The sequence below is a fragment of the Amblyomma americanum genome, chromosome 1 (assembly GCF_052857255.1).
Source record: "Amblyomma americanum isolate KBUSLIRL-KWMA chromosome 1, ASM5285725v1, whole genome shotgun sequence".
NCBI classification, from domain to species: Eukaryota; Metazoa; Arthropoda; class Arachnida; order Ixodida; family Ixodidae; genus Amblyomma; species Amblyomma americanum.
Genome location: NC_135497.1, coordinates 246,844,127 through 246,858,528, shown reverse-complemented (window position 1 = coordinate 246,858,528; position 14,402 = coordinate 246,844,127). Strand labels below are relative to the sequence as shown.

General features: G+C 48.0%; 1 protein-coding gene across 2 annotated transcripts in view; it reads right to left on the bottom strand.

Moving 5' to 3' along the window:
* LOC144114887 (cell division cycle and apoptosis regulator protein 1-like) overlaps positions 1-14,402 on the bottom strand; it is a 145,576-nt gene that overhangs the window by 96,871 nt on the left and 34,303 nt on the right. For both annotated transcript variants that reach the window (XM_077648894.1, XM_077648895.1), the window contains one exon: positions 2,635-2,944. In XM_077648894.1, the coding sequence (XP_077505020.1) occupies positions 2,635-2,944 (310 nt within the window). The remainder of the gene's footprint in view (positions 1-2,634; positions 2,945-14,402) is intronic.

Sequence of the window (14,402 nt, the reverse complement as noted above, 5' to 3'; positions counted from 1 at the left end):
TTGTTCCCATCTTCGTGCAGGCAATGTGTTGCATTTGGCATTCTTTTCGGATGGGCCGCCTGTGTAAGAGGCCTATGAAGCTTTGCGCAGCCATGAGCCATAATTTTTAACCAACTGCATTGGTTTTTTTGCATTTGTTTGTTTCCTGTCCTTTGTGCAGTGTGTTTTGTTCTATTTCCAGTCTTCCCTTTCATGTTTCCTTGTGTTTGTAACAAATGTAATAGCTGCCCTGCATTCGTTGTTCTCGCCCGCCATTCTCCTCTCGTTCAATACACTTCACAAACTAACCCAAGCTGTTTACCTAGTTTGTGTCTACTTATGCTACAATGCATGCTGTCATTGCCCCCTTTGCAATCTGGTCTCTACTCTCCAAAACTGCCACCTGTTTCTAGTTTGGATTCTGCAGTCTGTCTGCATCTTCCCGCATGTACCAGCAGTAAATAATAATAAAACATAATATCCAGCCTCTTGAAAACAAGTGGCAGACGTCGGGGAAGAAAAAACTTTAAATGATACAAGCTGAGTGCACCAAGTTACAACACAATACCACAACAGGACCTGGCCACAGTGACCGCACCCCAACTGGTTTGGTACATCGCGATAAATGGCGTATTCACACTCAAGACCATCTATATTCGCTTGGAATGCTAACTGCTGTGTAATTTTAACCATGTATGCTTAAGACCAGCAAATCTATGCCGCAGTGTCCAAGTTCACAGCATAGCCCAAAGGAGGCATGGAATTGGCCTCACAATGGGTGCAGATGTGTGGGAACCACGCTGTACAAGACACACTTTAAGGATGACAGATGAAGCGTGAACTTTCAATTAATTCTATTCTGGATGGGTTACGCTTTTTATGTGAAACAGAGAATGACATGACTATTTTGGTTACAAAGAAGAAATGAAAGCACCACAGGCAACAACAACCATCACCCGTGCCCACTGCCCAGCGCAACGAACTCTGCCTCAAAAATTCGCTATCTCCGACAGTTAATGATGGTTTATGGGGGTTTAACGTCCCAAAGTGACTCAGTACACGGGCATCTAGAATTTCGCCTCCAACGAAATTCGACCGCCGCGGCCGGGATCGAACCCCTGTCTATCGGGCCAGCAGCCGAGCGCCGTAACCATTCAGCCACCGCGGCGGCTCCGAGAGTTAATGAATTAGCGCTGACAAAATTTTCTGCACCGGAGGTTCTAATCTTGAATGCTTCGATTATTTCCTGTTCTGTTTGTGTTTTTGCATGGCCTAAGATTGTTGCATCATCAAAATGTAGCTCGCATTTTCTGCAGTCCATACAATGGTGACAATGGGAAGCCAGGTTGCCTGGGTGAGTGATCTGTTGACACTTGTCGGCATGTTCCATGAACCTTGTGTTTACACACCTTCCGGTTTATCCAATGTATTGTTTCCCACATTTTAATGGCACGCTGTACACTACTTCCTTATCACACTCGACAAATCTTGTCTCAAGAGCTATCCTATACTGTGGGTTTCGTTGCACTGTAGGTCTGTTAACTTTTATACAAAGGCTCACGAGTTTCTTCGGTGCGGAGAATATATGACCGGGATACCGTGCCTGCTCGCTACCTTTTTTTAGTCCATGTGAAATCTTGTGAATGTACGGAATTACAATAGGACACATCTTTCTTTCTTGCGTAGGTTTATCCTTTTCCAGCTTCTTCATTTCAAGTGACCTTTTCAGCGCCTTTTGCACCACTGAAGCCAGCACGACGTCTGGATAACCAGAGGGTGCGTAAACACAAGACTCATGGAACATGCCAACAAGCGTCAACAGATCACTCACCCAGGCAACCTGGCTTCCCATTGTCACCACTGTAAAGACTGCAGCAAATGCGAGCCACGTTTTGATGACGCAACAATCTTAGGCCACGCAAAAACACACGCAAAAACACAAACAGAATGGGAAATAATCGAAGCGTTCAAGATTAGGACTGCCGGTACAGAAAATTGTCTGCACTAAATCACCAACTCTCGAAGACAGCGAATTTTTGTGGCCGAATTCTTCGCGCTGAGCAATGGGCACGGGTGATGGCTGTTCTTGCCTGTGGTGCTTTCATTTTTTCTTTGTAACCAAAATCGTCATGTCATTCTCTGTATCACATAAAAAAGCGTAACCCATCTGGAATAAAATTGCTTGAAAGTTCGCACTTCGTCTGTCGCCTTTAAAGTGTGTCTTATTTGTTCAGTCCAGCGCAGTTCCCACACTATGAACCACCAACTAGCCCCTGTAATTGCTCTCTGGGCGCAGAGGCCCAATTTAAAGTAGCACCACCTCGAGGAGAACGCAGATAGTAGGACCAATGTTTTTTGCCTGCAGAGGCGCCATCACGCCTCCTAAAATACTTCTAGCACAGTGGGCAGTACTACACAGAACAGTACCATTTGGCAGAAATATTCAAAAACTCGCATGACAAAACAGCCTAAAAGTGTTTGTGTGCAGGTCACTAAAAATGCATTGCCACAGAAAAAAAATCTTCCCACAACTTTCAAATGCCTTTTGCACCACAAGTACAACCATCATATTTTTCACTTTGGTTTACTAAAGGCCTTATTAAAACTACTGGCCTTCATGAAGTTGACCTCAAGCTCCGTTGGTTCTTTTATTACCTATTTCTGTCTTGTATCCGGTCTGGCAACCTGTCTTGACCACGGTCACGGTCCATCATCCGGTCTCGATCGCGATCCTGGATGCGATCCCTGTCTTGTGCTCGATCCCGGTCTTGCATTCTGTCCTGGTTTCGATCCGAGTTTCGATCACACAACCTGTCCTGATTACGGTCATAAGGCCTTCGATCCTTGTCAAAGTCTCGGCCACTGTTTCGGTCTCGGTAACGATCACGTCGGTCATCATGGCGCATATCCCGATCACGCCGGCTGGGTGAGCTCCGTCTGGCTGTAGTCCTTGCATTACTGTTTGCTGCACCATTCAAAAGGCAATGATTTCAAGCAGTTAGCTCAAAACAGCAATAAAAAACATTACAATAGCTTGAAAACTGCACTGAATACTTAAAGACAGGCATTTTATTCCTTATGAGCACATCACTCAAATACTTCAAATACTCAAATACTTCGTCCATTCTGGTGAAGGTAACGTGAGGTGTGGTGCGTACAAGTGCAAGCGAATATGACAAAGGCACGACTTCGGCTCAAATACAAGCTATTAATATTAGGGGTGAATAAATATTGAATTTTTTCTAATACGAAATGAATATGAATATAAAGAAAAAAATGGCTTATAATGCAAATCAAATACCCTTCAGTATTAAAAAAATATTTCAGAACAAGACAAACAAGCAAATGTTGTTGCCCTTACTTTTCAAAACAAGTGCATGGTCTTAGCCACTGAAAAAAAATGTGCACAGAAATGTATACTACCTGATCAGACAGCATAACAGTATGCAATGTGTAATGTGGTCACGCAAAACAAGTAACAAAATGAAATCATGAAGTGACACAACGGGCCACTGAAAACACCATGATGGCTAATAAAACCTCATTAATTCAAATTCCGAGGGACCAGAAGAAATTCCTGGGTAATCCATAGGTCGATTTATCAAATACTCCCCCCCCTCCCAAAAAAAAACTGCCCAAAATGTCAAAATGCAGTGAAGCCTTAAGAAAAAGCTCCATGCACAAACTTGGAAAAGCCCTTGATGAGCTTACAGTTTCAGCGAGCTTGAAGAACAACATGGACGTAAGCAAAGGGAACACACATTGCTTACATGAGAACGGCGAGCTTGCTTTCAAAACGGAAAAGGAAATGACTAGGCATGTGCGAATATTCGATAATCTCAAATATTTGGTTGAATGGTAAGGTATTCAATATTTGATTCAATCTGTATGTTTGGTATTCGAAATCTCCAGGCATTCGCCTCGAGTGAATAACGTTTCTGGAACTCTTGCTTCATGTGGTTTCGGATCAGCGCACCTCCTCCAGGATGGCAACTGTGGCGCACGCACAAAGCCCCGACTCCGCGTCGTGTGCCTGCACTCCTGTGTGTGTACCGGAGCTGGTCCGCACATGCACGTGGCAACAGACATGAACAGGCGAATGTGCAGCGCCCAGATCTGTGCCTGCCAGATGTCTATGACCGTGCTACCCGCAGTGCGCACACACAGCGAATGGCCCGGTGGCATGTATCGATAGAGAGATTTATAGTCGGGTACAACTTTAGAAGACAGGAGAGGCCCCGCCCAGATGACCGAAGCACAGCAGCCAACTGCCTCCGCGACTAAAGAAATAGTCCCGCTCAAAAAATTGTGACTGCTTCTAAAACACGTATTTCTCGGTATAAGTAAGGTTTGTGTGTCTTGATGAGTTGCGAGAAAAATAACTCCGCACCTACTACAACGCTGTGCGTCGTCTGCTACGGAGCAAGATCGACGGCAACGAACGACACTCGAAAGACGCCCTGCTAGACGCTCGGCTATCTTATCATACTGCTGTCAACGATCGATCGTTTGCGTGCTGAGCTGTTTCCTGGGATCCTGTTTCCAGATGAAGCGCAGCGGAGCGTCACCGATGTTCGCTGTAATCTTTTTTCGTCCGCTCACGGCTCACAACAAACGCACGCATCACAATTGTCCATCGTAAGCTCGCAATAATACTTCCGGCATGACAGATGACCACAAACAATTCGAATTCACTCTGACGAAGTGAGAAACACACAACTGACGCGACTCGGCCCAGTTCGAAACGAGGGCGGCCATGTTAGGCATGTTCTCCGTCGGCGGGGTCACTGGCTGTCCGGCTCATGACGTCCCCTGAAGTGCGCGCCTATTGGCGGAGGCTCGTGTGCATCTGCGTCTGAGGGGCAAATGCCGCTGCCTCCTAAAGTTGTGCTCGACTATAGGATAACCCGATCCGCTTCCACGTGCCGCCAGCATTCATGAGCTGAACGGTCCCGACGGGGCTGGTGCAAACAGCTGACCGCTGAGTGGCAGCTTGTGGCGTACTCAGGGCGATCTGTGCATGCGCAGTGGCTCCCTGCGGAAACGGATTGCGCTATGCTAAATCTCTAATCGGAGGACGCACGGCTCCACTGACTTCCAAGGAGCGTCTGAGCTGACTGCAGCTGCCGCAGGCCCTCTTCTCCGCGTGAAAATCGCTTAACAAGTGCGACGGTGCAAGCATGAAGGGGAACTAGCACGAGACACATGATAATGGGTGCCCCTTCCTGATGTCTCATGTGGGGTGGCGCTGGGCAAGCGGCACGTCCTCTTCGTAGGTGTCATGAAGTCATGACTTAAAAGCAACAGCTACACAACGATGCAATTGCAATTAAGGAGAGATGCTCCATGGCACAAAATTTTTATTAATATTTGTGCCAGGTGACTAAAAATTTCAGTTGAGAGATCTTATTCAATTCTTTTTAAATCTGTTGTAAATTTTTGCCTATCTTGCTTGGCTAAATTTTTGCAAGTCGTGCATTGGTAATATAGGGATGTTTTTGTGCACCTATTTGTCACCAGTATATACACACGACAACTCTGAGAAATATCTTTTTGCTGACTATGGTTCCTTTTATTAAATGAGAAAAAAAGTTAGCCATGTATAAAATTTCTCAATTTTCCAAAAATTAATACTTTTTAGAATGGTTTATGGTTTACGGGGGTTTAACGTCCCAAAGCGACTAGGGCTATGAGAGACGCCGTAGTGAAGGGCTCCGGAAATTTCGACCACCTGGGGTTCTTTAAAGTGCACTGACATCGCACAGTACACGGGCCTCTAGAATTGCGCCTCTATCGAAATTCGACCGCCGCGGCCAGGATCGAACCTGCGTCTTTCGGGCCAGCAGCCAAGCGCCGTAACCGCTCAGCCACCGCGGCGGCTCTTTTTAGAATGTCTCTTTACGATAGGACAACAAAGGTTGTCACAAATTTGACTCCCATTTCCTGCCATAAACTGCAATAAAGATAGTGCAGCTCCATTCTGCATATAGTAAAGCATATCCATATCTATATAGGGAAATATAGGGATGTTTTCGCGAACCTATTTGTCGCCAGTATATGCACATTACAGCTCTGAGAAATCTCATTTTGTGCGCTGTGATTCCTTTTATGCAATGAGAAAAAATGTATCATGTATAAAATAATTCTGAATTTTTAAAAAATTAATACTCTTTAGAATGTCTCTTTACGACAGGACTATAATTGCTATACCAAATTTGACTCCAAATTCCTGCCAAAAATTGCAATAAATATAGTGTAGCTGCATTCTGCATATAGTAAAGCATATCCATATCTATATAGGGAAATATATGGATGTCTTTGTGCACCTATTTGTCGCCAGTATATGCACATTACAGCTCTGTGAAATCTCAATTTGTGCACTGTAATTTCTTTATGCAATGAGAAAAAATTTGTCATGCATAAAATTTCTGAATTTTTAAAAAATTAAAGGGGAGACGGCTCTTGGAGGCAAAAAAATCACGAAAAAAATTGATTTTTCGAAAATGGAATTTTCGAAATCTGCAGCTGTTTCTCTACCAGCCTGTGAATTTTCTAATCTGCAGAGCCAATATTTGAGCTGTAAAATAAGTAGAAAACTTGGATCCGAGCTCTCTCTCGGCAGATTTTCGCTCAATAACATGGCTTTTTCGTGATATGCTATTATCGTTTCACTACAGCGATCGGTGCCATCTTGGTCTCATTTGGAAGAGCTGCTTTTCGTTTTGAATTTCGCACAGTTGCTCTCTTTTATGCTTATTAGATGAGGGAGAAAATGCTGCCAAAAAGCAGTCGCAACGCGCGATGCCATTCGCTTGTCGGTGCACATGACTGAAGGCTGCTATAATTGGCTGAAGGGCCTCGTGTCGTCTGCTGGAAGAGTCCGTTGAGCACAAGCGGTAGCCATCTTGACAAGGTGTGTTCACTGGTTCGTCTTGCAATGATGTCAATGCCGGCGCCAAAGTTCGGCACGACTCACAGATACAAGAAAAAAGAGGAAAACATCGCTCATTAGCGACCTGAAGAAGAGCGCCACGGTCACCTCGAGCACCGCGGACACCGCAAGCGCCGTGGATACACCTCCGCCAGCGGATCGGGAGGTGCTGACCGAGCTAGTCCTAACTGCGGTGCCGGTCGCGGAAGCCTCATCGGGCAGCGGTCGTGTTCGTCATGATACCCCAATGCTGCAACCTTGAGGAGATCGAAGAAAAGGGCAAAAAAGCTCAGGAGAAACTTCAGCAGAAGGCATCAGCGGCAGCAACAGAGCGCAAGTCAGCGTTCTTCAGTGGAATGGGAGACTCCGCAACTGCCCCACTCGACGACACCTTCTACATCGTCAGGTTGCGTTTGGTGAACGAGATGCTGGCGTCAGTGAAGTGCAAAGTATGCAATGGCGATGACTGAAAAATCCGACAGAGAGTATGGCCTCACCGCCATATTTACCCTGACATGTACGAACTGTGGCGACATTTCACCTCAATGGAGTTCGCCGCGTGTGGAGACCGACCAGGCAGTGAGCCCGTTCGTGGTAAACATCCTCGCCGCGCGCGCAATGGAGTCAACGGGAAACCAGCGTGCCGCTTTGAATGACATATTTTCGGTGATGAATATATCCCACCACGGTCTGCATTCAAAAACTTGGCAGAAATATGTCAAGAAAATATTGGCGCCTGCGGTGGACCGTGCGGCTCAAATCGACTTCCGAATGTGCGCGATCAGTTCAAGAAGTTTACACAGAGTTGAATCTGCGGAAAATCTGCAGCGCACACTGAAAAATCTCCATTTTAATCACTCTGGTCAGACAGACTACATCCCAGGACGCTATTAGGTGTCTGCTACTGCCAGTTTGTGAATAAATTTGAAGTACTTTGCCATCAACAACACTTCGTTTGTTTTTGCTGTTTTTCTCAAAATGGAAATTTTGGACTCATACCAAATCTTAAACTAGCATATCTCATCGTCTATGGCAGATAGAACCACAATTCCTTTTTTAGCACGTAGCCATATGTGTAGACTAGGCAATGTTGGGAGCAGAATTTGTAATTATTGTTCAGAAATTTTTTAATTTGCTCTAGTTTTTGACTGCAAGTTAGGCACTATTTGTACCTTGAGTTTTAATGTCTTTAAAATCTACTTATGGGTAAAATTAAAAAAACTGTTTCCGACATTTCATCCCTTTCTGTTTCTAGAACGTAACCAAGTGCAATTAATCAACTTTTATAATGAGCATTTTCTCTTAATTATACCTATTAATGAGAGGGTGTTAAGTGTATTTCAGGAACTAACCAGCCTATCATGAAACCAATAACATTTTTGGAATCAGCACGAAACACTACTCAAGGATGTTTAATTTCATTCAATTTGGTGCAGAAACAAAAATTTTTCTTTAAGGGGGGCACGGCTCTTTGAGACAAAAAAAATCGCGAAAAAATCGACTTTTGAAACTTACTTTTTCGTGATCTGCAGCTAATAATCCCTAAATTCACCAGGTTTCCAGTCCCGTGGTTCAATATTTTGAGCGCACGATCAATTTATAACATCCCTGTGAGCTGAATTCTACACAAAAACAACGCTTTTTGTCGCGGCGCATAGCTCTTTTTCCACGCGCGCGATCGCAGCCATCTTGGTTTTGTTGGAAAGAGCGGCTTTTTTTCTTCAATTTCCCGCCACAAACGGCTCCGACCGTTCGCTGGTGACGTCGAAATCCGCGCACAAAGAAAAGTCCCAACGCGCGGCCTTATTCGTCAAGCTAGCGCACGTGACCAAAAAGCGTGCTGTGATTGGCTGCGCGAGGCGCCCGTCGGTTGCTCTACTCTGCAGGCAACACGACGACGCGTCTCTTCGTTCTTTGTGACAAGTGTGCAACGATGTCTGATCCAACGGGAAAGTTCGCCACAAGGCACAAGTTCAGCAGAAGAAAGAAGCGAGCCATTCCTTTGGAGGGCATTGAGAACAGTCCGCCGCCACTGGCAAGCGATGCCGAAGCCGCGGACAGTGCTGAAGTAGGCCTAGCCAGCTCGTCGATGAGTTCAAATGTTGCGGACAGCGGCCGCATTCGGCGTGACACTGGGCCGCGTTGCGAGAGCGTGCGGACGCGTTTCGCATGAGCTCCGAGGATTACGGCTACCACCCGCGGAATAGCCCTCGTCCGGATCACGAGGACGACCGGTGTTTGCGTGCAAGTGCTCGTGTGCCTATTTTTCGGCGCATTTTGCGTCGACCACGTTTTTTCCGCCGCTAGGCCTAATAGGCCTAGCACGAGTACGGCCGCCTGGCGGTAACCACTCCCGACGACCTCGGCTCCCCGGAGGGAGCTGACACGCCTGCAACATGGAAGTCACCGTCGAGGGTGAACCGATCACAGAACATGATTTGAACGACGGAACATGGCCCTCCATGGCACTCAAGAACCAGCAACGATTCCGCCGGCGCGGCGTCGACAAAGAAGACGGACGCTCGGCGCCGGGCCGAGCCGCCATCGGGACGCCCGGCGTTGGGGACGAGGCCGCCGTCATTACTGGCGCCCAAGGCTACGCGAAGAAAGGCAAGCCCCTTGACTCTACCCATAGGAAGCCTAGGCCTCCCCATAGAAGAAGACCCCCGATCCCGAGGCTACCGGCAGAGCATTACAAAATTGTAATCAGACCGCAGTCTCCCCTTGACCTTCCCACCCATGGCGGAGCGCTACTGCTCGAAGCGTTTCGTCAAGCCGCCAAGATTACCGACGACAACACCTTTACCGAAGATATTCTTCAGAAACACCCAGTAAACCACACCTTCACGATAAGCACGCCCAACGAGAAACGTGCGAACGCTTACCTCAACCTGCAAGCGTTCGTCATGGGGGAAAAGCAGTACCCCATCAAAGCTTACGCGCCTTCCCCGGATCTCTCGGTAAAAGGCCTCATCCACAACGAGTATTGTGGCGAAACGGACGCGCAGCTTGTTCATAACTACCACACCTACAACCCCGACTGGACTATCCTATCGGCAAGACGGTATGGGAGAACAAATCATATAATCATTACGGTAGCCGGAACGGAGCTCCCCCGACTACTCCGATACCCCGGCACAAGACAAAGTGGTCCTCTTTCTCAACCGAGTAGAGGCCTGCTTCAACTGCCGCAAGACAGGGCACCGACAAGACATCTGCCGTCAACCAAAACGAACCCGCTGCGTCAGGTGCGGAGAAGAGCACCCCCCACCACATGAGGGACAACCACCAACCTGCGTCCCCGTTTGCATCGTCTGCACGGGGGCGCACAGAACCGGGAGCACCAGCTGCAAGTTCAAATTCGTCAAGCAGCAAGCCACCCAGAAACCCGACCTGGCCAGGAACGCCGACCGAAACACCGGGCAGAGCTACACCTTCGGACGCCAATCGAGGGACAGAACCCGACAAAAAGAGACGCTGACCCTAGGCGACGAGTGGGAGGAGTCCTTCCCGCCGCTGCCACAAAGTAGAAGCAAGTCTGCTACACGAAGCAGCCAGTCGCAAGACCTTCGACAGGACCTACCATCGTCCAGCCGGAAGCGGGACCCCAAGAACCCCTGGACAAAGCCAGAAGAAAAGGCTCTCAAGTGGCAGGAAGATCCGGAGAAGCAGGCACTTCGCAATCAGGTGAGGGAGCAAGCCATTTTAATAGAACGCATGCAGTCCCAGATCAGTGAGCTAGGCAGTAAACTCGCGAGCCTCACGCAAACCCAACGCCACATTGAAAGCGCGACAACCGCTAATGACAGGTCTCAATCCCTCCCTCCTTCCGAAGGTGCGAGTATGGACATAGAACAACCGAAGGCTCAAAAAAGACAGGCCCCAAAAGACCAGCAAGAGGCCCAGAATCCCAAGAAGCGAATTGAAACAGACGCGGCGTCCCAACCGACGTCAACTTTCGCTGTTAAAGCCAAGCTAGCTCTCCAGCAGAATGAGAGGGTCAACAAACTGGAAGCCAGAGCAGATAGGCTAGACGCGACATGCACAGATATCGCCAAGAACCTACAACAGACCAGAGAAGAAATGATGGACGCCATCAAGGCATTACAAGCCCAAGTGAGCGCAATAGCGAGCGCCGTTACGCAGCTGACAGTGCCCCAACGTGGCAGCTCGTAATCAAGATATCATCATCTGGCAATGGAACTGTAGAGGTTTTCGAGGCAAAAAATCCAATCTGCAGCTTTATATTCAAAACACAGAAGTCAAACCGGACATTTTTACGATCCAAGAACCGATGGGACCCGTTAGTTTACCAGGATACAAAACCATATCACAAAAAAAAACATACCACACAAAGCATCAATGACAGCCACGCTAGTGGGTAACCAACTCGCGGCCATTCAACATGAATTCGACGATTCTCAAGCAGACTACACGCTCGCCGAAATTATTCCCGCCAGAAAGAGGCAGGGGAGCCTATACGTTCTTAACCTATACAGCTCCCCAAAAGATCAATCCAGAGAAATCCCGGCATTACTAGAGTCCACCACGAAATTAGCCAAGAATGGGCAGCTAGTGATTACGGGCGACTTCAACGCGCCACACGTAGAGTGGGGATACCAGAAGTCAAGCAAGAAAGGCAACATCCTCTGGAACAAAATCCAAGGATTAGGACTCTCGCTACTTAACGATCCTAGCACAGCGACCAGAACTGGCAACAGCGTTAGCCGAGACACCACCCCGGACCTCACGCTAGCCAGGAATGTGCAGAACCCCGCCTGGCGAAACACAGGCACGGATCTAAACAGCGACCACTACATCCTGGCCATTACCCTTCGCACCGAGATTCGGAAGAAGGGCTGGAAGGTAACGAAATTTACAGACTGGGAAAAATTTCGGAAAGAACGGGATCAAACGGCCCCGACTGAAATCGAAGACATCCAAGATTGGGTTAAATCAATATGTAAGGATGTAGAGTCGCACACAAGCGAAATAACAACAGACGCCGCACAACCTAACCTCGATTCAAGATTGGCACACATGTGGGAGGCAAAAAAGTCTTATGAAGAGGTGGAAGAGACAGCGACTCAACAAAAGGCTACGAAGTCGAATCGCCCAACTCGAAAGAGAAATTGAACAATATGCGATAGAACTTACCCGGCAACAACAGACGCCGCACAACCTAACCTCGATTCAAGATTGGCACACATGTGGGAGGCAAAAAAGTCTTATGAAGAGGTGGAAGAGACAGCGACTCAACAAAAGGCTACGAAGTCGAATCGCCCAACTCGAAAGAGAAATTGAACAATATGCGATAGAACTTACCCGGCAACAATGGTATCAAACCTGTGACAGCCTGAACGGACAACTGGGTAGTAAGAGGGCGTGGCACCTGTTCCGCCACCTTCTCGACCCCACACAGTCCAAGTCGGCTGCGCAAGGACAGCTCGCTAAAGTCATCCATCAACACCCCGGGGACGAACACTACTTCTTGGACCTCCTCAGGGACAAATACCTAAATACCGCGTACGACGGAGAAATGAGCCCACAGTATTCGGGACAACCAAATCCGCAGCTGGATGAGCCGTTCAGTGATGCAGAAGTCTGGGCAGCGCTGGGCCAGCTTAGAACAACCTCAGCGGCAGGACCATATCTGATTACGAATAAGGTCCTCCGTAACCTGGACCTGAAATCTGTCACTGCAGTCACAGATTACTTCAACGTATGCTGGGAGACAGGAATCATTCCCAGCAGCTGGAAACATGCCCGAGTGACATTTATTCCAAAACCCAACAAGAAACTCAACGTGGACAACCTAAGACCCATTTCCCTCACATCCTGTCTCGGAAAACTCATGGAGCACGTGGTTCTGAACAGACTACAGGACTACACCGAAGACCACAACCTCATGCCACACTCCATGGTGGGCTTCAGAAGAGGACTCTCCACCCAAGACATAATGCTCCAGCTATCACGTGACATACTCGATCCCTCCATTAAGAACACAAGAGCAATATTGAGCCTCGATCTCAAAAAGGCATTCGACAACGTGTCACACAATACCATTCTGAAACACCTAGCCGACCTCAACCCAGGCGAACGGGCGTACAATTATGTTAAAGCCTTCCTAGAAAATAGAACGGTGGAGATCACCGTTGGACCACTGAAATCCACCCCAATCAGGCTCGGTAACAGAGGGACACTACAAGGAGCAGTCTTGTCGCCCTTCCTCTTTAATCTGGCTTTAATCAAGCTTCCAGACAGGCTCAACGCAATTCAAAACATCCATCACACTCTGTACGCAGACGACATAACTCTCTGGACGAACCGCGGCTCCGATGGACAAATTGAAGAAGCTCTCCAAGCAGCGGCTGAAACGGTTGAGTTGGAGGCAAGGAGAGCCGGCCTCGAGTGTTCCCAACCAAAATCAGAACTCCTAATCGTACGGCGGAGCAAGAAACCTGAAGACAGGATCCCCATCAACATTAAGATCCAAGGCAAGAACATAGATGAAGTGGAGAACATACGGGTCTTAGAACTCCACATCTCCAACACCTCCCGCAACACTGTAGCACTGGGGAGACTCGAAAGCTCAGCACACCGGGTGGCGCGCATGATCAGGCGCATCGCCAACCAGAGACGAGGCATGAAGGAGCACGACCTATACAAACTCCTTCAAGCATTCGTCATCGACAAAATTACATATGCCTTCCCATATCTCCATCTCAAGAAAGGAGAAGAACAAAAGATCGATACCCTAATACGGCATGCATACAAAACGGCGTTGGGCCTTCCTAAATTCACAGCCAACGAGAAACTCCTCGCCCTGGGAGTACACAATACATTTTCTGAACTTAAGGAAGCCCACCTAACAACACAGACGGCTCGACTCTCCAGCACTGCAGCGGGCAGAATCATCCTGGACAGACTTGGCATCGAAGGGGAGCCTATGGCGGACCATCCAGGCCCCGTTCCTAGCCATATCCGAAAAAATATAAAAATATTACCTCTACCCAAGAACATGAACCCGCAAACCCAACAGGGTCGGCGGGAAGCAAGAGCCAGAGCTCTGCATCGACGCTTGCAGAGTCTTCCAGACATCATCTATGTCGATGCAGCCAACTACCAAGACAGCCCCCACAGATTCGCCATCTGTGGGGTATCATCCTCAGGACCCGGCCACTCCACTCATGGCCGCTACAGTATTTACCAAGAACGCGGAAACCGCAGAAGAAGCTGCAATTCTCGGTGACTTTAATGCGCATCACCGCGCTTGGGGCTACCACTATGACTCCGCTAAAGGTCGACGCCTTTGGAATGACTGGCATATGAACCAGCTGACTCTTATCACGGACATGTCCTACCCCACTAGACACGGTACGGGCCTACATCGTGATACAACGCCGGATCTGGCCTTTACGACCTCCGGAGTTAAAGCGACTTGGTGTCACACTCACGAAAACTTTGGGAGTGATCACTTCGTACTCGAAAT